Raw genomic sequence first — 26,585 nt, 5'->3', positions numbered from 1 at the left:
GTTGCACGCTCAGTCAGCTGCGGGCACCAATCACCCCCTACATGTAGGCAGCCAGCCTCGCCTGGCGATGCCAGACATCCTCTTGCTTTCCTTCATGATGTGGTTTTTCGACCGGGCAAACTCTAATCTAACATGCGACCATTGTAATTTCGAGCTTGTCTATCTGGTATACAGATATCAAGTGACGAAATCACTGCTCGCCCCAATATATCTTACACAGTCGAGGCGATCGGCTCCCCTTTCGGTATGTCCGGGTTCGAAGTCGCTGGTTTGGTGCTGGGCGCTATACCTCTCATCATCTCAGCCATAGAGCACTATGAATCAAGTCTGGATAGAGCCAAGGTCTTTTTTAAATGGCAAGATGTGCTAGAGAAAGCCAGGCGGGATCTCTGGATCCAATACTCGTCCTACGAAATGACACTCCGCCTTCTTTTAACGGACCTCGCAAGCGAAGCCGAGTTGGAAGAGCTCTTGAATGAACCTAAAAGCAACCTGTGGGATGACCCAGAGCTGATCAACGGGTTACGGGAGAAACTCGGGGAGACGTATCAAGTTTACGCCTACACAGTCAGTCAGATGGAGGGCTGTGTCAAAACTCTCGCAAGGCACTTGGATATTGAGAGGTCCAATGTACGTTTCTACGCTCGAGGGTACTCACGAAAATGTATCAAGACTCTGACCGCGGCTATATGATCTTTAGGCTACTAGCGCTGACGACCTCGAGGCCATACTGGAAGCAAACCGTCCAGTTCCCGGGTCTCAACACCAGGGCCACGTCAAGTTTGAGTTTCGGCGGCGCATCAAGCTGACGATGAAGCGACGCGATATCCGCCAACTGCTGAACAATATTAAAGAATGCAACGACCAGCTAGATTTATTCATCGCAAAGGCGAGGAATTTGGAACAAGCCTCCCTGCCACACTCAGCACAAAAACGCGGCAAGTCCAGCTTGAGCATGCCTCTTCAACAGGTCTACGAGCACGCCGCTCACCTCCACCAGGTGCTCTGCAAGGCTTGGGCTTGTGGCGTCCACGCTTCTCACCGGGCTCACTTGCTGCTTGAACATCGCATGGTCCGCAAAGGAAAGAAGAAACAACATCTACGGACCCGCGGCGGTAGAGATGGTCAGGTGCATAACCAGGCAAATTTTACCTTGGCTCTGAAGGGTACAGGAGACGCAAACACCGCCACCTGGTATCTCGCTGAAGTCAAGGTGCTGGATGAACCGGTTTTGCCGCCGAGGTAAAAATAACCCTTACAACTACATATCTTCGGATTCCAATGAGTGAGGACAGGCTGACAACAATGGATTTCCAGATCGGCTGGTATCAAGTTCAATATCTCGTCTCCATCCGCCCCCGGAGGCCCGACTCTTTCAAGTTCGGCCCCGGAAACCATCTCCGGCTTAAAGATAGTACAAGACATCTGCTCGTCGTACTCTTCTGCGGGGCATGCCTGTCTCGGCTTTTGCCTGGATCTAACATCTCAGTCTGTGTTACGGGGTACGTATCCAGCAGTGCAGCGGCCAATACATGTAGGAAACGATCTTGTCTCGCTGGAGGATATCCTCTTCTCAACAGACAACAAGTGGCAGCCCCTAACGCAAGAGGACCGCTACGTCCTCTGCATCACATTGGTGGCATCCTTTCTGCAACTCTACAAAACACCATGGGTCGGCGACCGTTGGAGCGGACGCGACATCCACTTCTTCGAACAGCCCCTGTCCGCAACAGACCATGGCAGCAGCAGCACAGCCGGGCAAACCAAACGCGCCGACATCCACCACGCCTTCGTCAGCAAAACCTACAACACTGCCCCTCACTACCCCCATTCCACCACCTCCACCACCACCCAACCGCCCCCAGACACCATCTACACCACCACCACCACCCCCTCCACCCACGACGACAGCATCAACCTGCTCACCCTCGCCCGCCTCCTCCTCGAGATCCACTCCGGCCGCCGCATCGAGTCCCTCCGCCAGGCCACGGACCTGGGCCCCGGGGCGCGGCCCAACGAGGCGACCGACCTGCAGACGCTCAAGCGGTGGGTGCGGCTGGAGAAGGGCAACCTGTCGTTTGCGTTCCGCGGGGCGGTGCTGTATTGTATGAAGGGTTTCGCGGACCCGGATACGGATTTGGGGGAGCTCGGGTGTCGGGTGGGGGTGGTGGAGGGGGTGGTGGTGCCGTTGGAGGAGGAGTTGGGGTTTTTGAGGGGGGGTGGGTGGTGACTGACTGGTTGGCTGGTTGGGGTTGGGGTTGGGGTTGTGTGGGTGGTTGTGGATGGTGTACGCTGTGAGGTGCAAACGCCTGGACGTCTTGGCGCGTTGCGCGCGGGCTGCACACCACTTTTAATTTTTTGGGTCGACTGGAAAGGGGAAAACGAACTGCAAAATAGAAATAGCTATACCAATCGCCCTACTAGATGCGCAGACTACCTGTTTATATATTTTGATAGATCTAACTCAGTAGTATCGGATTCTACTATGCGATCGGTGATGCAGATAATGCGCGTTGAGATATTGATGGATTTATCTCTGTTTCCAAACTTTTTCGACCTTTTTACGAAATTTCTTGGCAAAAACCATCAATCAACATCAGCTTCAATATATATCTATCAATATCTCAACGCGTATTATCCGCATTACCAATCGCGTAGTGGAATTAGATACTACCAAGCTAGATCTATCAGAATATATATATAGGTAGTCCGCGCATCTAGTAGGGAGACTGCTATAGCCATTTCTATTTTGCAGTTCGTTCGCCCCCCGTTCCAGCCGTCAAAAAAATTAAAAGTGGTGTGCAGCCCGCGCGCGCCAAGACGTCCAGGCGTTTGCACCTCACAGCGTACAGTGGTGTGGAAAGAAGGTGATGGGGTTGGAGGCAGGGTGGGTTGTTGTCGAGTCAACCTGTGTTGGTTTTCGAGGGCGAATCTGTGTTATCCACCACTGGCATCTCTGTGGCGTCAAGACTGAGGGCAGTTAATTATTAAATCGGTTAGGTGGAATGCGGAATAGACAGATGTTTTAGATGATACCCAATAACTAGCGATAACGTTATTCACAATAAATATTCCAAATACTCCTTAGGTACTTCTTTCACATTTCTTTTACAGGCATGTCCGCAACAAACAGAAAACTGGTCTGGCTTCGAAAGCCGTCTCTTTTCTTCTTCCCCTCACAGAAACAGACCACATACCTAGCCTATGTACGTAAGGTATGCTGAACGTCACTTTTTACTGCCTGACTCTTCAGTTTAGGTCGTTCATGTCGTCACAGTACACCAAAAGTGCTTTGCCACATGCTTGTTCCGACTCACCCGAGTTTGCTTTTAAACTTGGGATTTCAGGTTTAAAGAAACAACAATGTAATAAGAGAGATGCTTCTCACTTTCATCTTTTTTCTGTTCCCCCCCTCCCCCCCCCTCTCTTTCTTTCTAGTGCTCTTATCCTAGACTTTTTTCTTATGTACTCTTCTCTTTCTAGACCGGCTTTTTTAATCTTGTCGACGCATAGAGATGTTTCTCTATGCCATCTAAGAGGACATGAGGACGCACAAACACCTCACCGAAGAGCTGAGCAATCAGGGGGAGGTGTTGTTTACGGGAAAAGGGATGAAATAAGCGGGGCTCTTACTAGAACCACTGCCCGGGTGATTAAATCCAGGCTTGGATTCGGTTCACGATTTCCGGCAGTCGAAATTGTCCCCAATTTCCAGCTGCGCAAAATCTCCGGCGAGCCACAACTCGAACCATCGCAAACCGTGGCCCCCCCCCACAAGCTTCGGTCGTCCGAACGATTGGCACCGCAGCCATGGTGTACCGCTGGGAGCAGCATCGACTGACATGCTATCGCTTATACGTCGAAGAGAAAAGATCAATTGAAGATGTGGTGGAATACATGCGAGTGCATCATGACTTTACTCCGAGGCAAGTAACGCAATTGTTGTCAACTTGCACATTTCCCTCACCGTACACCCACCTTCCTCTACTGCACTCTGCATCCTATGGGAATGCAACTTTCACCCTTCCATCACCACAGCGATCCCAAATGGCCTTTGTCGCATCATGCATCTCCAACACGCGCAAGCTGACCATAGCCCGGCCGCCTCTGTAGTCGTCGCGCCTTCCAAGGAGCATTCTCCCGTTGGGGGTTCCCCAGCAAGCTGAACCCCGCCTACAAGAATGAGCAGCTCGTCGCGCGGGTGAAGGAGCTATGGGAGCGGAACCTGTCCCAGAAGGAGATGGTCTCCATGCTCGCCGATGAGGGCTACTCAGTCGGCGACCGTGAGGTGTCGCGGATTCGGTCCAAGAACGGATGGCTGCTGAGGAGCAACGGCGGATATCCTGCGTCCGACATTAGGCGGCAGCGGACCGGTAGTGCGGAAGACGGCGCTGGCGGCGCTGAAGTGGGAGATTACGCCGGGGATGGCAACGGCAATGGAGTCGACGCCAGCGGTCAAGTCCAAGGGGACCAGAGCGACTACTGGAATTACGGGGCTAACGGACTAGAGTCGGTCGACGCGCAGGTGCAGGAGGAGACCCTCAACGCACTGCGTGAGGCCCGGAGAAATTACCGGAAGCGCGCTTACGAGGCCGAGAGCCAGGAGAGGTGGGCGACTAAGAAGCGCCGTCGACATACCAAGCCGTACGGAGGTCTGCCCCCCGACCCTCCAGGGCCGGCCCGCTTCCCGTCCGAGACCACCCTCACCGAAGCTAAACAGATCCTGCAGTTGGACAAGGAGACTTACGCCGCCATGCGACAGAGCTTCTACACCATTTGCGTGGATGCAAGCGTCTACAAGAAAACGCTCGTAGGGCCCGAGAGATGGGAGTCACTCAAGGAGCAGCTAATCCGCGACAGCGTGCCCCTCCGTTCCATCATGTGGGACCACACTGATATGGACAAGAAAAAACTGGCCATCGAGGTCATTGCCTGTGACGTGACAAAGAGGATCAGGACCGAGGCCACTGCCGTGACATTGGCCGATGCCAAGGTCATTCTTGGTTTAAATCCGGAGGAGGGGAGGTTGGTCCGCGGCCAGCTGTACAACCTTTTGGCCCAGGAGAAGTTTACGTCCAAGCTAGAGGAAGGGCTAGACTTTTTTGACGGGCTGAAGAAGCGATGGATTGCCGAGTCACCTGAGCTGAGCAGAATCGTTGCGGTTGGAGCTACCGATCCCGAGTATCAGCGCAAGTTAAAGGCTATCAACGTGCTTTGTAAAGACGCGACCAGGAGGTACCGAGATGATGTGTTCCGCTTGGGAAAGACTCCGGCAATTCTACTACCGCCCTCGGAGACTCCGCCTCCAAAGTCCAAGGGGAAACAGGCGACCCCCGCAAGCAAGGAGGCAACCCAGGAAATGACACCAGCACAAACATCCACTACGCCTGGGCACGACTCCGCGGTGGCGGAAACACCTGCAGAAACAGTCCAATCCCGACGGCGTGGCCGGCCCCCGGGCGTCAAGAACAAGAAGAAGCCTTTCCCCCATGTCCAATCTCGCCTGGTTCTGGCCGACGCGGGAGGCCAGGCGGACCAGCAAATGGTGGATGCGCAGCTGGGGGCCAACATATCGGTTGAGCCACAGAGCCAGAGCCCCTTCGTAGAGGATTCGTACGTGCAAGTATATGACGTCGCTCAGCAGGCACAAACCTACCAACCGCAACAGCCGCCGCCGCCGCCACCGCCACCACAACAACAGCAGCAGCAGCAGCAACAGCAACAACAGCAGCAACAACAACAACAACAGCAACAACAACAACAGCAACAACAACAACAACAACAGCAGCAGCAGCAGAAGCAACATCAACAACCACAGGGGCCGCAGCAACTGGTACCGGAGCCAACATCATCTAGCGGCGTCGCTGCCTTCTTCCGGCTGACCGGTGCCGCCATGATGATGTTCCCCGGCGTACAAGGACAGTGGATAGCACCGCTAACCGAGCGAACCATGGATGAGCTGCGGAAAGCCGCCGTGCAAAAAACACCCGGCGGCATCTGCTACAAAATCGAGGGTATCGTCAAGGACGGCAAAGGTGGCGAGCTACCGCTGCTGGTGAACGACGGGGGCGAGCTGGAGACGTATCTCCAGCACGTCCAGGGCGTTGGCGGACCGCCAACGTTCCATATTCATGTCGTGCCTGGGGATGATAATCCATGGAAGTAAGGGGTGAGGTGAGGGGGCGTTGGGGTGGTGAAGAAGGCGGACTTACAGACTTTAGGTAGAGTACATTGTTAGAGTATCTTGTGGGATTACGGCAATCATCGCCTGGTGTGGGGAGTATTTGGTTTAGCGAACTAGATACCAACTAGATACTGATATAGGCAGATGTGATCTTTGTCACACAGATCACCAATTGTGAGATGCTGGCGTGCTTCCGGTGTTCGATGTCATCTTTGGGTGGGAGAACCCCTGCTCAACGGCCATTGCGGGGCTCCACCATGCCGGGAGCTCCGACCTTTTTTCTCTCCCGCATCAACTTTTAGACCTTGGCACTCGGCTTGACATCCCCGGACCAGCGACGAAAGCGATAACCGACGACACGGCATGCGGCCGAGCTAGCTTCCAGCTCCGAACCCAAGGCCAATTGACCCCTCAACATATCGATACACATACCGATACCCGCCATGTCGCGGCTTGCGGGCAGGATGCCCAAAGGCCTGGGGCAGCGCTTGACAGCTCCGGTTGGAACTGGAGCTGGTGCTGCTGCTCGCCGGTCGACATATCTCTCTCTCCGTATCGCACCCGTGCGCTTCGCATCGACAGAGAACAACAGCGACAAGCCCAGGCCGAGCGGGCACTCGTTCCAGGGCCAGCTGACCCACAGTATCATGAAACGTCTCCAGCGTGAGAGGGCCGACCTCGAACGCATGGCGAGGACGAGGCCCGAGTCGAGCATGGCGAGGAACTTTAGTCTTACCTTTGGTACGCCTTCTTCTACTGGGCTCCCTTACGCTGCTGCTATCGTTACCTCCAATGCGCCCCCAATCTGACTGTTCATTGTGCCACAGTCCTCTTCTTCGTTGGCTCCGTTTCATGGCTGCTGGGCTACCAGTACCCGCGCGACGTCGACCCCAACTCGACGCTACCCCTGAACGCAACCCAACCGCCGAGTTACAATCTCAACCCGGCCCACCTCGAGGCCGCTTGGGCCGACTTCGTCGAGATCGTCGGCCAGGAGAACGTCAGCACCATCGAGGACGACATCCAGCAGCACGCCACCTCGGACTGGTCCTCCCACCAATCCGACCCCGCCCACAAGCCCTTCTGCGTCGTCTACCCCTCCACCACCGAACAGGTCGCCCGCCTCATGAAGATCTGCCATGTCCGCCGCATCCCCGTCGTTGGCTACAGCGGCGGCACCAGCCTCGAGGGCCACTACACGCCGACCCGCGGCGGCATCTGCGTCGACTTCAGCCGCATGGACAAGGTGCTCGCCCTGCACAAGGAGGACCTGGACGTCGTGGTGCAGCCCGGCGTCGGCTGGGAGGATCTCAACGAGCAGCTGGCCGAGCACAACCTCTTCTTCCCGCCAGACCCGGGGCCGGGCGCCCAAATCGGCGGCATGATCGGGACCGGGTGCAGCGGCACCAACGCTTACCGCTACGGCACCATGCGCGAGTGGGTCCTCTCCCTCACCGTCGTCCTCGCCGACGGCACCGTCATCAAGACCCGCCAGCGCCCGCGCAAGAGCAGCGCCGGCTACGACCTGACCCGCCTCTTCATCGGCTCCGAAGGCACCCTGGGGCTCGTCACGGAAGCCACGCTCAAGCTGTGCGTCACCCCCGCCGCGGCGTCCGTCGCGGTGGCCAGCTTCCCGTCGATCCGCAACGCGGCCGACTGCGTGGCGCGCGTGGTGGGTGACGGAGTCACAGTGGCGGCCGTCGAGATTCTCGACGACGACCAGATGCGCTTCATCAACGCGCTGGGCAACACCACGCGCAAGTGGCGCGAGGCCCCCACGCTGTTCTTCAAGTTCTCGGGCTCGCCCGCCGGCGTCAAGGAGCAGGTCGACCTCGTGCGCGCCATGGCCAAGCGCGCGGGCGGCCAGTCGTTTGATTTTGCGCGCGATGAGAATGAGCAGGCTGAGTTGTGGTCAGCAAGGAAGGATGCGCTGTGGGCGACGATGGGCCAGAGGAGGCCTGGGGATCATGTCTGGACGGGGGATGTGGCTGTGCCGATGAGCAGGCTGCCGGATATTATTGAGGAGACGAAAAAGGATTTGAAGACGACCGGGTTGACGAGCTCGATTGTGGGGCATGTGGGCGATGGGAACTTCCATAGTATGTTCTGTTCTCCCTTGCCGGACTAACGCCCTACTCCCCGGGGTGGATTGATATGTGGATAGGACACATGGCTGACCTGTCTAATAGTTATTCTCTTGTACAACGAGGTCGAACGGAAGCTGGCGGAGGATTGCGTCCACCGCATGGTGAAGCGGGCGGTCGAGATGGAAGGCACCGTTACGGTAAACACACTAACGACCTCTCCCCCTCGCAGACCTTTCGTTTTACTGACTGGGTTTCTTTTTTTCTTCAGGGCGAGCACGGCGTCGGCCTTGTCAAGCGTGATTACCTGCCCCATGAGTTGGGCGAGACGACGGTGGATGCTATGAGGAAGGTAAGAAACCCCCTTTTTTATCACCTAGAAAAAAAGTCAAGCATCTGCTAACCACCCCGCCAACTATTCAGATCAAAGCCGCCTTCGACCCGCTCTGCCTCCTCAACTGCGATAAGGTCGTCCGTGTGCAGAAGCCTGCCCACGGGGAGGTGGCGGAATGGTAGTGGGCAGCAGCCATCTGTACTATTTAACTCGACGACTTGTCCCTAGGTGTCGAAAATGTATACCCCGTCACATTGCGTGCTGTGTAGTTGTGATACCATCACCGGAGGGGCGCTCGACAACCCCCCCTGCAAGCTCCCGCGCCCGCCTTTTGTTCGAGAAGACTCGTGTTTCGGCATGTCATTGCCGGCCGGCCGGAACGTGCCGATGTCGCCTCTCCGCATTGGTGGTTCCAGTTATGTACTGTGTACATCCATTCATAACTGCTTACCTAGGCACCTAAGCAATATCCCTCCGGCTCCCGGCACGGTTTATATTTTCCGAGGAGCTCCCGAGTCCTCGACCGGTGGGGGGAACGTCATCCGATCGATAAGACACGATTGGCGAATGGCGAGGCGAGGCAGCAATTGGTATGCGCAACTCCTCGGCGCCTTGCATGCCGACGAGCGTGTTCGGGCGTCTCGTTGCAGACGGGAATTGCGCGGGCTCCGGCGATCCAAATCCCACGGAACCCCCGTCTCAGCCCCGTTTTCGGCTCGCCGTGCCTTCCCTCGCCGGTTCCGGATCTGGTGCCGCAGCGACGCCTGTTCGGCATGACTCAAGTCGGCTGGGAGTCTTGAGATGCTGGGGCACGGCTGGATGTTGATTGGGTTTGGTTTGTTAATGGAGGTGTTGGGCTTGGCTGGATTTGGCTCGCCGGTTGAGGGCCCGGAGTTAATGGGGAAGTGAGGTGCTTCCTACGCCGTGGGATGGAGAGGTTACGGTGCTGGGACTGGCATCTAGATGGTTTGGTGTGCTGAAACCGACTATTAAAAGCTGTCATGATTTCTATGTGCCAAGGTCGTGTCCCCCTGATCAAGAGTATCCAACAAGCGCAATTGTTATTGCGACAATGAATCCCGTCAACACCAAGCCCTACAAGCTGCCAGACGATGCAGTGTGGTTGAGTGAGGCCGCCACAGAGGTCATCCCTTCAAAAATATGAGGAGCTAACCAGATCTCCAGTAACCGGCTGCTCGTCGGGCATCGGCCGCGCCCTCGCGACGCTCGTCGCCAGCAAACCTAACCACCGCCTCATCGCCACAGCCCGCAACTCAGCCGATCTTGCCTACCTCCCTAGCGGCAACCCCAATATCCTCAAGCTCCCGCTAGACGTGACCTCCCCAGAGTCGGTCAACGCCGCCTTCACCACCGCCGCAGAGCATTTCTCCAAGACCGAGAACGGGGGCGGATTTTACCTCGACGTCGTCGTCAACAACGCTGGCTACTCTCTCTCGGGCGACACCGAGTCAGCCACCGAGGAGACACACCGCGAGATGGAGACGCTGTTCTTCGGCACCGCGCGCGTGACCACGCGGGCCATCGAAGCCATGCGCCAACAAGCCAAACAGGGTAAAGGGGGGGAGGTTAGAGGTGGCGTCATTTTCAACATCTCATCGCTTGCCGGACTGTGCGCCTTCGCCGGCCACGCGTACTACCACGCAGGCAAGTTCGCCGTGGAGGGCTTCTCGGAGAGCGTCGCCAGAGAGGTCCACCCGGATTGGGGGAGTAAGTGCAATACTTTCATCTCACCTGACCTAACCTCACCTGACTTTGTCTGTTCGCCTGAAGTTGCGGATCCACCGGGTTAGGGCACGATACGCCTGGTGGTACCACACCCTGGGGGTTGCAACGGTGCACGATCTGAGACGGTATTTTGGGTGATGCAATGGCTGACGTAGATGATAACAACCCAGTCAACGTGTGCATCGTCGAGCCGAGCGGCGTCAAGACCAACTTTGAGGGCCACAGCAAGGCACGCACCGCCGCGCACCCGGCGTACGCGGCGCCCGACATGCCGGCTCGCAAGCTCGAAATGTACGTCAACATGGGCATTAAGTCGGGCGTGGGCATGATGGAGCCTAGTGCCGTTGCCGATGCGTTGTACACTGTTGCGAGTCGCGGCGAGCGAGTTCCTTTAAGACTGCCTCTGGGCGCCACGGCGTGGAAGATGGGCAAGGCCAAGTTTGAGGGCTTGGTGCAGCAGTTTGAGGAGGTCAAGGAGATTAGTGCGATGGGTCAACAGTTGTGAGAAATATTTTGCTGTGTATGTAACCTGAGTGGTTATGAAAATTTATTTTTGATTTCTTGTTGATAAATGGAACAAAAAAAAAAAAAAAGACCACTAGTGAATCGGGGCACGAGCGAAATGGGAATTGAGACGACTGGGGTTGTCTGTCGTGACGTACCGCCTAGGTCCCTATAAGTAATTTAGCGCGACGTCCTGTCTTCCCTTATCTCCTGTCGCCTCTCCTCGACTTTTTCAATTTTCTCAATTTTACCAGTTTTGTTCGTCACGAGAATCAAGGTGAGATTGCCAGACTCTCACAAACCCAACCAGATTTATCCCGCTTCATCCTTCCTCATCCCTGTTTCCTACGTCCCTTGTCTCGACAGGAGAAGACACTCCGGCTGGGTGTGACAGTAGCGCAGTGTGCGACCCGCGGAAGAGCGCCCCCCAGTCCAGTGGACGGCCTTCGTTGGCTGAGCTGTGCCCCCCTGCTGATTGCCGAGAGGGCGGTGCGAGGGTAAAAAGGTTGGGTCCAAGGGACTTTGGGAAGCGGGGACCTCAAGATTCCCATGTTGGAATCAGGAATCCCATTCTCTGCAGCCCCGCCCCCCCCGCATCCCGCTGTGATCGACGACTCAGTCGACAAGTGACGAGTCTGGACCGCCTGGACATCGACCGAACAAAATTAAGTGTCGGCCTGCCGTCCCTTCCGTTAAGTCAAAATATCTTTTCCTCGTTTTCTTCTCTTCGTGCACATACTATACTATACGCACCAGACATCTTCAAGTCAGAAGTCGTTTTAACCTATTTTTCATCCTTTTCGCCACCAATGTGCACGTGCATTGCTTTACAGGCAGTTGACAGAGCTTGCCGGGTCTAGACCGCGCCCCCCTCCAAAATCTAAGCTGCTGTCCCGACGACCCCATACTTCCTTCCCCCATTTCGCCATCATGTCTCACCGGCGTTCTCTATCCTCGAGCTACATGGGCGGGATGCCGATGAGCATGGGTTCGGGAACGTCCACGCTGCAGGTTCGCCTTTAGTTCCATTCTTGCGAAGCATCAACCCCACTGACATCGGTTTGACCATGTAGATGAATGACCCCGCCTATTCATTATTTCCGCCCGACGGCTCCTTCTTTTATCAATTTGGCGACGGCACAATGTCCATGACGCTGGCCCCAATTGACCCATTGGCCTCGACATTCGAAACCCCGCCGGGCCAAGCCTCCTCGGCCGCCCTGGTCGGGAGCACCCCGCAGTCATCCAGCTTCTCTCCTAATGACACGACGGGCAACGACCTGGCCCAGGAGCCCTTGGGAGCTGGGAACCAGAGCCAACCCAATGGGTTGAGCGAATTTACCAAGCGGCCTAATTGGCCAGCTCGAGTGGTCGATGTGCTCCGGGATTTACTACACATCTTTGACGCTGATGGAAGGATCAAGACTGTCTCTCCAAGCGCCGTAAATCTCACTGGCTATCAACCAACCGAGCTCTGTGGCCTGCTCATGCAGGATTTGTTGCACCCAGATGACGTGGGTGTCTTCACAGCGGAGCTGAATCAATCCATAGCTTCGGGCACTCGGTTTTGTATCTTCTACAGGATGAAGAAGAAGGACGGGACCTACGCCGTCTTCGAAGCCATTGGCCATTCCCATATCGCTGCGCCCAAGTTTGCGCCCAATCCAAACAACCAGACGGCCTTCTGCCAAGCCGTCTTCATGATGGCCAGGCCGTATCCCACCAAAAATTCCGCTCTCCTCGATTCATTCTTGGAACACAAGATGGAAAACGAGCGCCTCAAGCGCAAGATCGCAGAGCTCCAGAAGGAGGAGCAAGAGGACGCCGAGGAACTCGAGAGAACATGGCGGGGAAGCCAAGAGACCACACCGTCCGAAAACGGCGCGCGTTTCGGGCCGTCGCCCTTCCAACCTCAATCGGATGCATCTGTTCCACCCCGGGAACAGGGAACGTCCCTAGAAGGCGGGCTTGCAGACGGCATCACGGGGCCGCGGCGGTCCTCGATCGGTGTAACGCACACTGACACCATCGAGATGCTCACCGGCCTCCGATACCAAGAAGGCGAGCGAAGCCGTGGTATCACGACGGGAGTCGCTAGCCCCACGCTTGTGTCGGGGGATATTGGCATGATCACCGGAGATGTCGGAATCGCCATCCCACAGGATAGAGAGCAGCGTACAGGGGACAAGAAGAAGAAGCTTAAAATGGCCGAGGAATACGTCTGCACAGATTGCGGTGAGTTCATATGCTTCCAGGCTTAGGGGTTGACGGCGCTGACTTTCTTTTATTAGGGACACTCGAGTCTCCAGAATGGCGCAAAGGACCGAGTGGACCTAAAACTCTCTGCAATGCCTGTGGCCTCCGATGGGCGAAACGGGAGAAGAAGAAGAGTATCAGTCACGGTGGTGGGGGTGGCCCAGAACATTCCGGGCTTGGGTTTGATATTTAACGGCTAGAAGCCGTTCGCCTGTCCTGGGTTGCTAAGCAACACACGCGTGTGGCTTACGGGGGTTCTGAACCCTTCGCCCGAAAGCTGGCGAGGCTGATTGGCCTTTGGATTCAAGCTCTCCGGAATGGCGGAAGGGACCTGGTGGCTCCAAAAGATTCTGCAATACCCTCAAAATGTTGGGTGAACGAAGAGCGAGAGCCTCAGCCATGACGGTATGAAGTTCTATGAAGTTCCGTGGTATTTCGAGTCCAAACAAAAATAACACTACTAAGGGCTAGAAACACAGGCTTGCTCAGAGACAAGGCTACGAGTACGAAACGCAAAATGCAAAGGACGCTTTACAGGTCGTCGGGTACTGGCCGCGGTATCCATGTTGGTAGGTGGGTATCATCAAGGCGACGGTTTTGGCGGTCCTTGGTTAGCACCGTACCGAGTCTCGGGCTAGTTCCCCAAAAATAACTAACACAAATAAAGTAACGGCCATGAGATGAAATAACAACGGCTGGCTTGGTATGGGGCTGGTTCCTGGGTGCACAGGCTGCAACCCCCTACAAGGGGCTTTCTTAATTATTACACATATCTCTTATAGTAATAGTATGTCTTTTCCAAAAAAAAATTCAACAGCTGCAGCAGCAAAACTACAAATCCCAGCACAGTTCTTGTGACCAACCCTCAGTCCGTATACCTCAATCACCTGCTCAAGGTGTGGGGTCGTGGGGGACCTGAGTGTTTTATCTCTGATCTCTTGACGAAGTTGCTGTCATTGGTGAAAGGCGAAAAAGGTGAAACAACCCGTGGCCTTCAGACTGCACCCTTAATTGGGCTCAGAAGGACCCCACGATGGCCTGGCCTAGACACAAGTAACGGGAGGAGAACTTCCCCTCCTTCAGCTCCCTTCGTCACTTACCCCGCCAGAGTGCAGCTGAACTCCAGCGTACCCCTCTTCCTCCACTTATACCCCTCGAGCAACTGCTTGTCGTGAAACAGCCCACTCCTACGTAAAGCAAACCGGCCGTGGACGCAATAGTCGGCCATTGCTTTGCTTGGTACACTTGGACTTTTAGTTCCTAACCGCCGCAGTTAAACGCCAATTTCACACGTCTACCTCTCAATCTTGAACATTCAGAAGGCAACATGGACGGACTCCTCGGAAAGGCTGTCGGCAAGGTGTTGGGTGGTGACGATGAGCGGCCCCAGGGTAAGTGAGCACGGATATAACCTCAACCCAAAGCAGCTATGCAGCAACTTAGAAGTGGGAATCGCTAACAGGCCCGTCCATCCAGGCCTCCAGCAAGGAGGTGGTAACCGCACGCCAACCCCCCTCCTCACCCCCTTAATCACAACCTAACACTTTGGCAGTGACCCACGGCGGCGCCTACCCCGCCGGCGGCGGTTACCCGCAGGACGACGACGACGACCTGCGCGGGGCGGCCTCCATCGCCGCCAAGGAAGCACCAGAGGACCAGAGCTTCTTCGACGACATCCTGGGCAAGCTGCTCCAAGACAAGCCCAAAGCCAAGCTCGAGGAGGAGGATCTCGACGAAGATGGTACGCACCCCCAACCACCCACCTACCTACCTCCCCTCCCCCCCTTTTGCCACCCCGCAACCCAACTAACCTCCGCACCCCCTCCCCCCCCAAACCAACAGACGCCGTCCAATCCCACCGCCAATTCTTCGGCTTCGGCGGCGACTCCGGCACCGCCGCTCAACAGACCCCCGCGTCCACATCCTCCCTCGGCAGCGCCGCCGCCATGCAGGCCCTCAAGATGTTCACGTCGTCGGACGCCGGCGCGGCCGCCCCGCCGCAGAGCCAGAACGCTTTTGTCGGGCTGGCCATGGCCCAGGCTGCCAAGCTGTTCGATGCGCAGGCGTCGCAGGGCAATGTCGAGGCTGGTGCGGATAAGCAGAGCGCGGTGAGGAAGGCGGGGGAGATGGCGCTGAAGATGTATTTGAAGAGTAAGGGGGGTGCGGGTGTTGGTGGGGGTGCGAGTGCGGGGGGGATGGGTGGGTTGTTGGATATGGCGGGGAAGTTTATGAAATGAGGGAGGGAGTCTTGGGAAGGCTGTGGATGGGCGGTGAGTTCACTGCGCGGCCTGTGTTAGGTTGTTCGTCTTTTTTTGAGGCTGGGTTCTCAGTTAGGTAGTTTAGTGCTAAGATGGTGTTGTTTCCAATTGACATTATTCTTAGTGGTGGTGAGTGTTGGAAGACATTCGGAGGGATGACGGGCACAATTGGCTGCAATGACTGTGAATATGAGCTGCAGGCCACAGGTAAGAATGCAACCATGATAACTATTGCTCTTGACTATTTATCGAGACGCAATGAGAGAGCGGACAGTGTCGAGAATAACCCAGTTGAGCCACAAGGGTCCTTAAAGTTGGACCCACTTTGCTGCCTAGCCTTGTCCCGTGATCTCGCGATTGGAGCTGATGGATGGAACGCTCTCAACCTCCACTTCGAGTCGCGGCATCACGCGTTCATATCCGATCGACATCGACAACCGAGGCCCAGAACGCCGTTTCCTTTACTCCTTTAAAGGGTTACATGGAACTGCCCCTCCCTAACCCGGGCCTGACCCCGTCGCACCGCCATGTCTAGGATAGAGAAACTCTCGATTCTTGGTGTGCGTTCCTTTGGGCCGCAGCACCAGGAGACCATCGCCTTTAACACACCCCTGACCTTGATTGTCGGATACAATGGCTCAGGCAAGACGGTGAGCCTTTTTACCGAGTTGTTTCGGCTACCGTTGCTAACTCTATTCTAGACCATTATCGAATGCCTCAAGTATGCCACCACCGGCGAGCTTCCCCCGAACAGCAAGGGCGGCGCCTTCATCCACGACCCCACATTGGCTGGCGAAAAGGATGTTCGCGCCCAAGTCAAAGTATCCTTCCGATCGACCGTCGGCGAGTCATACGTGGTGACACGCAATGTCCAACTCATGGTGAAAAAGAGCACGAGATCGCAGAAAACACTGGAAGGGAGCCTGCTGTTGCGGAACAATGGAGAGCGGCACGTTATTTCCACACGGGTCATGGAACTTGACAAGCTCGTCCCTGAGAAGCTTGGTGTCTCGCCTGCTGTTCTGGACACTGTCATCTTCTGCCACCAGGACGAGTCCTTGTGGCCAATGAGCGAGCCCGCCGCTCTCAAGAAGCGGTTTGACGAAATATTCGAGGCTATGAAGTACACGAAGGTTATCGACAACTTGAAGATTCTCCGCAAGAAAAAGGGCGAGGAACTGCGGGAGTTGAAGTTGCAGGAGAGGGCGGACAAGGCGAATAAGGAGAGGGCGGACAAGGTCAACAAGCTCATGGGCCAGCTGACGAGGGAGATCGAGGAGGGCCGGGACAAGTACGACGAGCTGACGGAACAAATGGCGGAAGAGGGTACCAAAATCAAATCAAAACACGAGCAGGCCAACAGCTTCCTGAGGATTGTCAACGACCTCCAGACTAAGACCGAGAAACTGGAGTACAAGAAAGAGGCAGTCCAGGAACTACGCAGCCGCATTGAAGAATCATCCGACACAGATCAAGTGTTAAAGAACGCCCTTGATGAGTATGAACAAACGATCGAAAGGACCGTTGCCGACCGCGACAGAAAAGCCACTCAGTTCCACGAGCTCCAAGGGGATCTCAAGTCATCCCGGGAGCAGCACACCGCCAAAGCATCAGAGCAGGGGAAGCACCAGTCCGATAAGGACAAATACGAGCGCCAGCTTGTCACCCAGGACCGCATGATTCACGACGCGGCGACTCGCCACGAAATCCGGGGTTACGATGGGGACCTAGACGACCGCAAGATCGCCGCTTTCAATGAACGTATGCAAAAGACACTCAGTGACAAGAAGCGCGAGTTGGAGCGCATTCAGCGTGATAACGCTGAAGAGCTCGACAAGAAGTCTGCTGTCATCACGGAACGCGATAGCCGGAAGGCATCGCTGATTCGGGACCGCGCATCGGCAAAGCAGCGCATCGTCACAGTCGGCAAGGAATCGGCTGCTATCCAGGGCGAGCTGAGCAAATTGGATATTGACGAGGGCGCCGAGGCCATGCTCCGAACAGAAATGAAGGAGCTTGAGGCTAGGATTGAGACAGGGAAGGCTGAGGAACAAGCGGCGGACTTGGACGCCCAGATCAAGAAGGTCAATGATGATATCTGGAACCTTGAGGCGCAGACCGCCAAGCTGGCCAGAGAGCTCGTCGAGTGCACGAGGCTCGCATCTGAGCGGGCCCAGCTCGATCTACGAAAGAAACAGCTGGCTGAGCGGCGGCGGGAACTAGAAATACTGAAGAAGACCTGGACCGAACAACTTTCGGCACTGGTCGGGAACGATTGGCAGCCGGAAACCATCGAAACCGAGTTCCAGGACGCAGTCAAACGTCAAAACACAGTTGTTACCGAGTGTAGGAAACAGAAAGATGCGACACAGCAGGAATTAAAACAAGTGGAGTACAGGCTCTCGAACGCACGGGATCGGCATAACAAGCTATCCACGGAGAGAGAGAACTGCAAGCGCGCCGTCACGAAAGCCCTCCAGGACGTGAGGAACCCAGACTCGCCGCCCATTGAGGACTACACGAAAGAGCTGGAGAGCATCGAGGCTGAGCTGAGCCAAACGGAGACGGATCTCAAGCTGTACGATGAGATGAAGAAGCACTATGCGAGCATCAAGGACCGGGCTGTACGGTTCAACAAGTGCTATTATTGCGAACGGGACTTCAAGGACCAGGCCACCGCGAGGTCGAAACTCCTTGACAAAATCGCCAAGAAGCTTAGTGATGAGGACAAGCAAGAGTTGATGGAGGACCAGGTTCATTTCACTGAACAGATCAAGACTCTCAAGGCCGTTCGTTCCAAGTATGACAGCTATCGTCGTCTTGAGGCCGAGTTGCCATCCATAACAAAGGACATTGACTTAGCCTCGTCCCAGCGGGAGGAGTTAGTTCGCCGCCTGGAAGACCAAGATCTCGCCTTCAGGGAGGCAGAGGACAAGCGTCAAGAGATCGACGGACTGAGCAAGAACGTTCTAAAGATATCCCAGACGCACAAGGATATCATCGAAGCTGAGAGGCAAGTGGAGAGGTCGCAGCAGTCGTCAAGCATTGCGATGCGGAGTCCCGACGAGATCAACGAGGAACAAACCGCTTGCGCGGAGCAGACCCGAACTGCTCAGGCTAAGCTCAGTAAGCTCACCACCGAGAGGCAGCGCCTGAAAGATCTGGCCGCCCAGCTCGAGGTTGAGAAGCTCGAGTTGAGGCATAAGATCAGCAGTGCCGTTCAGCAACTGGAGCGGAAGAAGAGCCTCCAAGACTCCATCCGCAGATACAAGGAAGAGCAGGGCCACCTGCGGGAAACCATCCAGGAGGCCGATAAGGAAGTAGAGCGTCTTGAGCCAGAGATTGCAAGTGCTCGTGCAGCGCTAGAGGAAGCTCGACAACAGGGGAGAGCTAAAGAGCAGAAAATTGCAGAGGAAAGAGACAGCATTGCCACCACGTTCAGCGAGCTCAAGATGGTCAGCACTGACATCCAAGAGTACCTGGATCGTGGCGGTCCTTCAAACCTGGCCTCAAACCAACGGGCCATTGCTACCCTGGAAGCCACGATCACCAATCTCGAGAGCGAGATGAAAGACTTGACAGTTCAAATCAACAAATTGAACAAGGAGATCGACAATAGCGACGCCAAGAAGAGGAATATCGCCGACAACCTGACCTACCGCAAGAACCTGCGTGAGTGCGATGCCCTCGAGGAAGAAATTATCGAGCTCGAATCCCGGAACGCCCAGGAAGACTACGATCGCCTCACCCAGGAAGCCCGCTACCTTGAGACTCGCCGCGGCAAGCTGACCGCCGACCGAGAGCGCCTCGTGGGCACCTTGACAACCAAAGACGAAGAGTTCAAACGGCTAGACGAAGAATACCAGATCGAGCTTAAGGACGCGAAGGCCAAGTACAAGGAATCCCACATCAAAGTCGAGACCACCAAAGCCGCCATCGACGACCTCGGCCACGGCACCGCCGCTCTCGACCACGCCATCATGCGGTACCACTCCCTGAAAATGGAGGAGATCAACCGAACCATCGGCGAGTTGTGGCAGAGCACGTACCAGGGCACCGACATCGACACGATCCAGATCCGGTCCGACGTCGAAGCCGGGGCCGGGTCGGGCGGCGGCAAGCGCAATTACAACTACCGCGTGTCCATGGTCAAGGGCGACACCGAGATGGACATGCGCGGGCGGTGCAGTGCGGGACAGAAGGTCCTCGCCTGCATCATTATCCGCCTGGCCCTGGCCGAGTCCTTCGGCGTCAACTGCGGCCTCATCGCCCTCGACGAACCCACCACCAACCTCGACAGTGACAACATCCGCAGTCTGGCCGAAAGCTTACACGGCATCATCAAAGCCCGCCGCTCACAGAGCAACCTGCAGCTGATTGTCATCACGCACGACGAGGAGTTTTTGAAGCACATGCAATGCAGTGATTTCTGCGATGACTTCTTCCGGGTCAGGAGAGACGAGAAGCAGAATAGTGTCATTGTGCGGGAAAGTATCACGAGGATCATGGAGTAGGGAGGGTGAGGGCATGAGGGTTTCTGCTGCTTCGCTATCTTGTATGTAGCTACTTAGGGAGTTGGGCATTTACCGCTGATGGTTGAGATTGGCGTTTTGGGTCTTGCTGGTAATGAATGAAAATGAGGAGATACCAACCAACAACTCTGTTCCTGGGATTTCCGATACTCGCTGCTTTGTTGACCCTTGGTTCCAACTAACCGCTACGGTGTATCGTATGCAACCACCACCAGAACTCAACCATGGTTATGACACCCCAAGTCGACCATGACACATCAAGCCACCCCAAAGCTCAGTAAACTTGAACCTCACCCCCCCTTACCAAAGCATCTGGTGGACAACGACAACCCCACCCACCCACGGTTTGCCCGACTCCAAACGCCAGCACTTACGCCCGCTTGCGTCTAGCCGGGCGGCAAGATCCACGACGACGGCGCGAGATACACCTCCCCAAAAACCGCCGGCAAAGCCGCACCGCTCCAGCCACCGGCCTAACCCTCGGTCTCCGGCGCAGAAGCCGTGTCTGGCTTCGTCACTGAACCCCCCTCACCACTACTGCCAGCCCCGTCATCCTTTTCGGTGTTTTCCTTGCTGCCGTCCGCTGGCCCGGTCGCGGACTTCGGTTGCCCACTGCTCGCCTCGGCGGTGGCGGCGGCGGCATCCGGAAGAAGGACGTCGCCTTCGGCGTCGCGCTTCGGTTCCGAGGCGGTGGTGTCTTCGTCTTTAGGTTGCGGTTCCGTGGTGGTATTTTTGGGGTTTGGGTCTCGGTTTTGGTTTTGGTCTTGAGGCTCGTCGTCCCTCCTCCTCTTAGCGGGGGACGATGCTTCCGGGCTGTCACCCGCCTCGCGTTTCGGTGTGGTTTCGCTGCCCTGGTTGTCGCCCGCCTGCTGCTGCTGCTGGGGGGTGGCCGGCTGAACGCGCCGCCCGACGGCAGCCTCCATGTCGAGGCCCTGCACATTCATCGGGCTGCCGCCGCTGGCAATGTAGTTGGTCGTCGCGGTGCTTTGCGGGCCCATGTCAGCGGCGCCGATCTCCTCCGGGCCCCGGGCGTGGGGCGTCTCTTCTTCCTCCTCCTCGGCGGCGCCGTCGGTCATGGTGGCGTCTTCCTCCGTCGTGGCGCCTGAATCGCCCTGGGTTTGCTGCTGCGACGGCTGCTGTTGTCTGTTAAGCTGGTTCAGCGGCACGAGGCCAGCGCGCTGCTCCTGACGTAGGAGCTCACCCTGGGTGACGCTGCGCTGGGTGAGCAGGGCCACGCCGGCGCCGGTAGACGGGATGCCGTTAACTGACACCGAGACGGTCTCGATGCTCCCAATCCCGTTAGGTCCTTCGATGGTCTCGGTGCTTTCCGTCCGTACCCGGCCCTCGATATGACCGCCTGGTCGTTGTTGTTGCTGCTGCTGTTGCTGCTGATGCTGGGTCTGGAACTGCCGCTCGGGATTCTCACCCGCTGATAGCGGAGATGAGCCGCCCACTTCGCTTCCGTCTTCGCTGCCACTCCCGTTTGCTCTCCTTGTCAGCCAGGGGATCGGCGTCAACAAGGCCCCGCCCAATGCCTCGTCCGAACCCAGACTGTTGGCCGCTGCTGTGTCGATAGACAAACTGCCTGCGCTGCCACCGCCTGCACCATTCGCTAGGAGGGACATGGCCCCTACGTCGGGAACCGCCGGGGGAAGCGGGTAGACATTTGCGCCGCTTGTTACGTGAACAACACGGTCAAGAGCGTGGAGATAGGGTACTAAGTGGCGATAGTGTTGCCGTGGGCGCAGGACTAGCTCAGACAGCCGTTGAACGGTGTGCGGTGGGTACTGGGGAAAATTCGTGCGCAAGATGGATAGAATCTCGTCAAGCATATCGGCGATGGGCTTCGGAAGGGAATCAGTGGATGTGGGTTGCTGAGAAGACGTGCTCGAGCCGGGCGCAACGTTCGTGCTAGCACTAGCGCCAGTAGCGGCGGAGGGTAGAGATGGGTCGGCATTCTCCTTATTTGTCCCTTGTGATGACGATGTTTCTCCCTGGTCTGGCGCATCAAACGGGTCGGAGGACGGGAGTGGGGCGAGGAATCGCGGGGAGGGTGGTCTTGCGGGTTGGGTGGGCGGCGGGATGTTGGGGATGGGGAACTCGGTATGCGCGATCTAAAGAGTGGTAATGTTAGACCAGACAAACCCGGCGTAGACCTGTAGTTAATCAGATGCTAGTATTCGCGGAAGACTCGCCTTTTCGATCCGCGATAGAACTGTGTGGAGTAGCTCTGGCCAGGCCGAGCTGTGACATGTTGGATTAGCGCCATGGCCGGTCGCAGTCCTAGCATAGTAGGTGATACTTACTAGTCCATAGAACCGTCCAGCGCCGCCTTCTCGAGAATGCCATCACCGGTATCTATCTCCATCTCGGCCATATTGATGTGGTGGTGGTGGGGTGAAGGTGCGCTGTAGTCGATTGGAGGTTTGGCGCGTGCTGGGTCGCCAGCGCGTCTTGGGCTGGGCTGGGCCTAGAAGGTCCTCTGCACTAATTTAGCAGCTTGGTGGAATACCCCACCAAATTGGTGCTGAGGCTGGCCACCAGAATGTCGTCACAATTGGAACGCCCATACTTCCATGGGTTACGTCGGTATGAATATTTACCTCAGGCACCTAAACACCCTCTGGCCAAAAAAAAAAAAAAAAAAAAAAAGAGCCAGGCTGAACTCTAAGTGTAGGTGCTGCCGAAACTATTTCACTTTCCTGTCTTGCAGGATACCTATTCGAACTTCAACACCTTCACACAACACGAATTGATCGATTTCTATTGCGCCTCCCATGCTCTTGAGAAAACAAGTGGCAGTAAACCATGGCCCGAGCCTCACGATCTCTGAGCCGACCGAGAAGCGACAGACATGCATACCTCCGAAAGGATTACTTCGTATCGACCACGAACAACCGCGATCGCCGGTCCCATTTGCAGAAAACCATCTCGCCGATCATCCACTCTCCATCTTGGGCTCTTTCGTGGCGCCCCAAAACGAAGGTCATACCACGGCAATCTCTGCGATAGACGGGTAACTAACTGCATAGCGTTATCAATTACGGTGCGGCTGATCGTCCTCACCTCTGTCGTCATCTCACGGAGAAAGCCAAACCGTGATGCGGCCAGCATGAATGTCGTCTGCTCGGCGTCTCCCCCAAGGGATTCTGACCCACTTGTTTAGCCCAAGCCGCGATTCGTTCAGGGTTCAACCTGTCGCGAGTCGACCGCGACGGCATTCGGCAACATCAAAATTGAAGCGTCTCACTACAAAGCGGGATTTCGGCAAGAACGAAGGAGCGTGCCCCAGCCCGGCGCTGCTCCCGGTGTAGCGTGACGCATCGGAGGTGCCTATGGTCAACTTTGACGATCAAAGACCAGCTGTCGTGTGAGCACTCAAAGAAATAGCCACCGAAGTCCCAGCCTCTCCCTGGTCCATGAGCCGAGCAGACCCACGTGGGGCTGGGCTGAAAGGGCTGGTTGACTCCGCGGACCAGCTGGGGATGCCGAAAGACGGCGCGGAAAGTTAATGACTGGATAGCTTAACGGGAACAGTCGATCCTCTGCGGGCTCGACGTGTTATGATAGATTCTGTCTGCAAGGCTTGAAAAGCTATAAATGATGCCTGCTGCTGTTGGCTCGATCGAAGTTGGTTGGTTGGGCTGTGAAAGCCGTTTGCATGTCCGAAACGGCATGTGGAGCCAATGCAAGTCGGTGCAGCAAACGAAATACGGACGAACCCCCCATGACAGCTGCCTGGCCGTCCAAGCTGTTCAAAGCAGAAAAGAGAGTGAAAATGAACCAAAAAAATCATGGGGGTATCATGAAACTACCGGCTACCGACAGGTCATGATACACGACGTCAACAGACTACACAATAGTGGAGGCTTGAATTCGCGATGACATGAACTGGGCTGACTTGCACAGCCTCGAACCTCCATAGCCAAGCTTGGCTCTGCAGGAGGCTGATGGGGAGAAACTAGCCCCTGTTTGGAATCCTGGCTGATGCTCGCCAGAGTCCTGGTTCCTGTCTTGGCCCGTTTGTCACCTGCCAAACCCCAGTCCTGCCTGCAACATCCCACTCCGCAGGGCCAGTCCTGGGTTCCCTCTTTTTTTCATCCGATCGTTTATCATTTGAGGTGCCCATTTTGGCCATCTTTCCAATCTCTCTTTTCGTTTTCATTGAATCCTCTGAACTCCACCCTGCCGTGCCCCTTCCGGTAACCGACCGAACGGCCCTCTGCAGCGACTCCCGACAAACGTAACAAGCCAAGTCCTTCCTGTGACCCTCGAACATCCCAACTCCTCGACGTGTTTCAGCCTGCCCTCTGCCGCCAGAATTCAAAGCGAAATCCCCCCTTGACCGAACCGAACCCCGTCTCTGACCACAGCGACGAAAATCGGTCGGCATCGGCAGAGAAGCGCTCGGCCACTGTGTTCGACCAACGTTCATTCACTCTCCACTAATTCCCCGTGAGGCGCCAGCGGTCGCCCGACCTTTTACCCTCCCCACCCGACAACCCTTTCCAACCGCCCTCGACGACCGCACAACACCGGCCCGTCGATCCAAAGAACCCTAGAAATCATTAAATCAGCAGCCAAAGTGCCTCCAGAACCGCCCGTCCTGGATTCGCAACGGGAACTTCGCCGGTCCTATTTGGCCGGGTCGCAGCCTATCTCGAGCTTTGACGGAGCGTACAACTACAGGGACAGCGCCATGATGGCCTCAGGTGTCCCGCCCAGCTCCGGGCGCAAGAAAGCCCTTTTTTCGTTAGAGTTCCTCGCGTCAAAATGGGCGAAGCTCTTCTTCCTCACTGTCCTCTTGCAGGCTTTAGCCTGTGTCGCTTTTGAATCGTACGTCATCATGCCGCCAACCACAACCGCAACCGCGAAACAAGCCTGCGCAATACTAACATGACGATGTAGATATGTATTTGGGAGGTTCCAATTCAGTCTCGAGTATCAAGAGGAATCGGACATTGATGACCGCCTAAAATCACAATACCGCACGATCCCGACCTTCCTAACCTTGTTCATTTTCGGCTTCCTCTACATGTTGTTCCTAACATGGGATGCCCTGCGGCTGAAAAACACGATTCAGATCATCGGCCTGTGCGTGGCCAACCTGGCCATTTTCGTCTACGCCATCCTCCAGATCGATCAAATCAACAATTCGATCGACGTGCTGCTGCGAGAGGGCGCCTTGAAGCCGGATGAGGAGGATAGGAACGTGTGGGCGCTGTGCAAGCCCTTCCTCATCGCTGTCCCGGCTGTCGTAGGCGTCGTCACCGTCATCATGGGTGGCCTCGCTTACCAGCTCTACCGAGAGTTTGCCTGGGATATTCTAAAGCAAATTGGTGCTGACTACCGCATGAAGAAGCGCTTCCTGCACTATCAGGTAAGTTTAAACGACAGTTTCTCTCAGAACGCCATGTGCTAACAACTCACAGATTTACATTGCCCTGCTGAAGTTCGATTTCTTCTTCTTCCTCGGCTTCACCGTCCAGTTCCTTGTCATAGTCAACGGCCTTAACGATGTGGAGCTAGGCCTGCACGTGGCCGCCATCCCAATCACCATCGCCATCCTGCTCTGCGCCGCCTTCTTTACCCGACGTGAGAACCGGATCGGAGTGTGCTTCGTTATCCTCCTCTACTTCGGCGGTCTGGCCTACTTTTTCTTCAAGCTCGTGCGCATCTACCAGCCGGGCCACAGCCAGGACTACGACGCCGTTCGACGGTCGTTGACGGCCTTCGCCGTTCTCACCATTATCCTAATTATCCTGACCATCATCAACGGTTTCATTTGCATGAGCAACTTCGGCGCCGGCCTTAAGGCCCACCTTCTCAGGCCCACCGCCCCCGACCCGGAGAAGGAAGATGCCAACTCGTACCAGATGAACGACCAGAAGCCGACATTGCCGAGTCGGATGACCATCGACTAAGCGGGTGATTAAGTGACAGCAGGGAGGGGCTAATAGAGATGGTGGAAACCGAAAATCAGGCGGGGCACAGGATCGCCTGCGCCAATAACGAAATTTACGACGACCCTGGAGTCTTGAAGCAAGGCAGCAAGGCTAGCTTAAAGAGAGAGCCGAGGGAGGAGTGGCATTTCCTTGTTCAATTTGTCGACAGCGAAACACCATAACCACACCCGGCCGGCATAGATATCCCCATTGCTTTTTTGTTATTTATTTCCTTGTCTTTTCTTCTGTAAGCTTCGGCGCGTTCAATCACACAACCCAAGGCGTTATCTTATTACATCTTTTGTGAGCACATCATTGTTGTGCCTTCCCCGCTGGGAAGGGCATAGAAAGCGCTGGAGGGCAGAGAGGAGAATGGCGTTTTATACTCCTTTTTTTCTTGTTCTTTTTCTTTTCCTTTCGAGGGTTGGTTCGGCCTTGATCAAATCAGGCCCAGTCGGTGGCTTCGGTTTGAATTGTGGGATGGGAGTATTTCTCCAGCCTGGCTATCAGGAATATGCGCTTGCATTAACCGCGCGCTCTCCTGCTCGTTGGCTGGCTGGCCCGGCAGACGGTGATGATGATTGGGGGAGTATATGATGTGGGGGGTGGTGCGGGATAGGATGGCCAATGAAGAATGTATGAGGTAGATCAGAGAGCAGATCGAAGCCGGGACGTGTTCAATGCATTTGCAAGTGCACATTGGTGACAGCTGCTTGGCGAAGTGATCAGCAGCAGTACGGTG

General features: G+C 55.9%; 8 protein-coding genes across 8 annotated transcripts; 7 read left to right on the top strand and 1 right to left on the bottom strand.

Annotated features, from left to right (window-relative positions):
* Positions 1–42: 42 nt before the first annotated feature.
* F5144DRAFT_78609 (uncharacterized protein) lies at positions 43–2,358 on the top strand. Its single transcript, XM_066793416.1, has 3 exons — positions 43–630; positions 701–1,242; positions 1,318–2,358. Exons 1-3 carry the CDS (start codon positions 247–249, stop codon positions 2,228–2,230), a joined length of 1,839 nt encoding a protein of 612 aa, XP_066649471.1. The 5' UTR covers positions 43–246; the 3' UTR covers positions 2,231–2,358.
* A 1,452-nt stretch (positions 2,359–3,810) lies between these two features.
* On the top strand, positions 3,811–6,389 carry F5144DRAFT_617818 (uncharacterized protein; the record flags this gene model as incomplete). The annotated part of the gene is made up of 5 exons (XM_066791894.1): positions 3,811–3,941; positions 4,114–4,454; positions 4,559–4,608; positions 4,907–4,993; positions 5,063–6,389. The coding sequence occupies 5 exons, from the start codon at positions 3,811–3,813 to the stop codon at positions 6,164–6,166; spliced, it is 1,713 nt and encodes a 570-aa protein (XP_066649470.1). The 3' UTR covers positions 6,167–6,389.
* A 238-nt stretch (positions 6,390–6,627) lies between these two features.
* Positions 6,628–8,784, top strand: F5144DRAFT_478235 (uncharacterized protein; the record flags this gene model as incomplete). The annotated part of the gene is made up of 5 exons (XM_066785090.1): positions 6,628–6,925; positions 7,012–8,283; positions 8,374–8,468; positions 8,540–8,620; positions 8,692–8,784. The coding sequence occupies 5 exons, from the start codon at positions 6,628–6,630 to the stop codon at positions 8,782–8,784; spliced, it is 1,839 nt and encodes a 612-aa protein (XP_066649469.1).
* Positions 8,785–9,674: 890 nt separating this feature from the next.
* Positions 9,675–10,853, top strand: F5144DRAFT_589461 (uncharacterized protein; the record flags this gene model as incomplete). Its single annotated transcript, XM_066790041.1, has 3 exons — positions 9,675–9,729; positions 9,788–10,330; positions 10,504–10,853. The coding sequence occupies 3 exons, from the start codon at positions 9,675–9,677 to the stop codon at positions 10,851–10,853; spliced, it is 948 nt and encodes a 315-aa protein (XP_066649468.1).
* Positions 10,854–11,925: 1,072 nt separating this feature from the next.
* On the top strand, positions 11,926–13,301 carry F5144DRAFT_480031 (uncharacterized protein; the record flags this gene model as incomplete). The annotated part of the gene is made up of 2 exons (XM_066785207.1): positions 11,926–13,087; positions 13,144–13,301. 2 exons carry the CDS (start codon positions 11,926–11,928, stop codon positions 13,299–13,301), a joined length of 1,320 nt encoding a protein of 439 aa, XP_066649467.1.
* A 1,134-nt stretch (positions 13,302–14,435) lies between these two features.
* F5144DRAFT_598578 (uncharacterized protein) lies at positions 14,436–15,345 on the top strand (the record flags this gene model as incomplete). The annotated part of the gene is made up of 4 exons (XM_066790960.1): positions 14,436–14,499; positions 14,585–14,602; positions 14,661–14,849; positions 14,951–15,345. The coding sequence occupies 4 exons, from the start codon at positions 14,436–14,438 to the stop codon at positions 15,343–15,345; spliced, it is 666 nt and encodes a 221-aa protein (XP_066649466.1).
* A 5,026-nt stretch (positions 15,346–20,371) lies between these two features.
* On the bottom strand, positions 20,372–22,621 carry F5144DRAFT_626116 (uncharacterized protein; the record flags this gene model as incomplete). Its single annotated transcript, XM_066792249.1, has 3 exons — positions 22,205–22,621; positions 22,094–22,142; positions 20,372–22,012 (listed from the first exon to the last, which is right to left on the bottom strand). The coding sequence occupies exons 1-3, from the start codon at positions 22,273–22,275 to the stop codon at positions 20,372–20,374; spliced, it is 1,761 nt and encodes a 586-aa protein (XP_066649465.1). The 5' UTR covers positions 22,276–22,621.
* A 1,844-nt stretch (positions 22,622–24,465) lies between these two features.
* On the top strand, positions 24,466–26,052 carry F5144DRAFT_77723 (uncharacterized protein). Its single transcript, XM_066793414.1, has 3 exons — positions 24,466–24,734; positions 24,807–25,278; positions 25,331–26,052. Exons 1-3 carry the CDS (start codon positions 24,598–24,600, stop codon positions 25,820–25,822), a joined length of 1,101 nt encoding a protein of 366 aa, XP_066649464.1. The 5' UTR covers positions 24,466–24,597; the 3' UTR covers positions 25,823–26,052.
* Positions 26,053–26,585: the final 533 nt, after the last annotated feature.

The sequence above is a fragment of the Chaetomium tenue genome, assembly GCF_020726465.1.
Source record: "Chaetomium tenue strain MPI-SDFR-AT-0079 chromosome Unknown F5144scaffold_1, whole genome shotgun sequence".
Classification (NCBI taxonomy): Eukaryota; Fungi; Ascomycota; class Sordariomycetes; order Sordariales; family Chaetomiaceae; genus Chaetomium; species Chaetomium tenue.
The sequence above is the reverse complement of the archived record's forward strand: the minus strand, read 5'-3'. Positions and strand labels throughout refer to the sequence as shown.

Coding starts and splice junctions, on each gene's coding strand:
- F5144DRAFT_78609 (XM_066793416.1), top strand. CDS start 247: ATGTCCGGGTTCGAAGTCGCTGGTTTGGTGCTGGGCGCTATACCTCTC. Junction 631..700: donor TGGATATTGAGAGGTCCAAT/GTACGTTTCTAC, acceptor TATGATCTTTAG/GCTACTAGCGCTGACGACCT. Junction 1,243..1,317: donor GAACCGGTTTTGCCGCCGAG/GTAAAAATAACC, acceptor ATGGATTTCCAG/ATCGGCTGGTATCAAGTTCA.
- F5144DRAFT_77723 (XM_066793414.1), top strand. CDS start 24,598: ATGATGGCCTCAGGTGTCCCGCCCAGCTCCGGGCGCAAGAAAGCCCTT. Junction 24,735..24,806: donor GCCTGTGTCGCTTTTGAATC/GTACGTCATCAT, acceptor ATGACGATGTAG/ATATGTATTTGGGAGGTTCC. Junction 25,279..25,330: donor AGCGCTTCCTGCACTATCAG/GTAAGTTTAAAC, acceptor AACAACTCACAG/ATTTACATTGCCCTGCTGAA.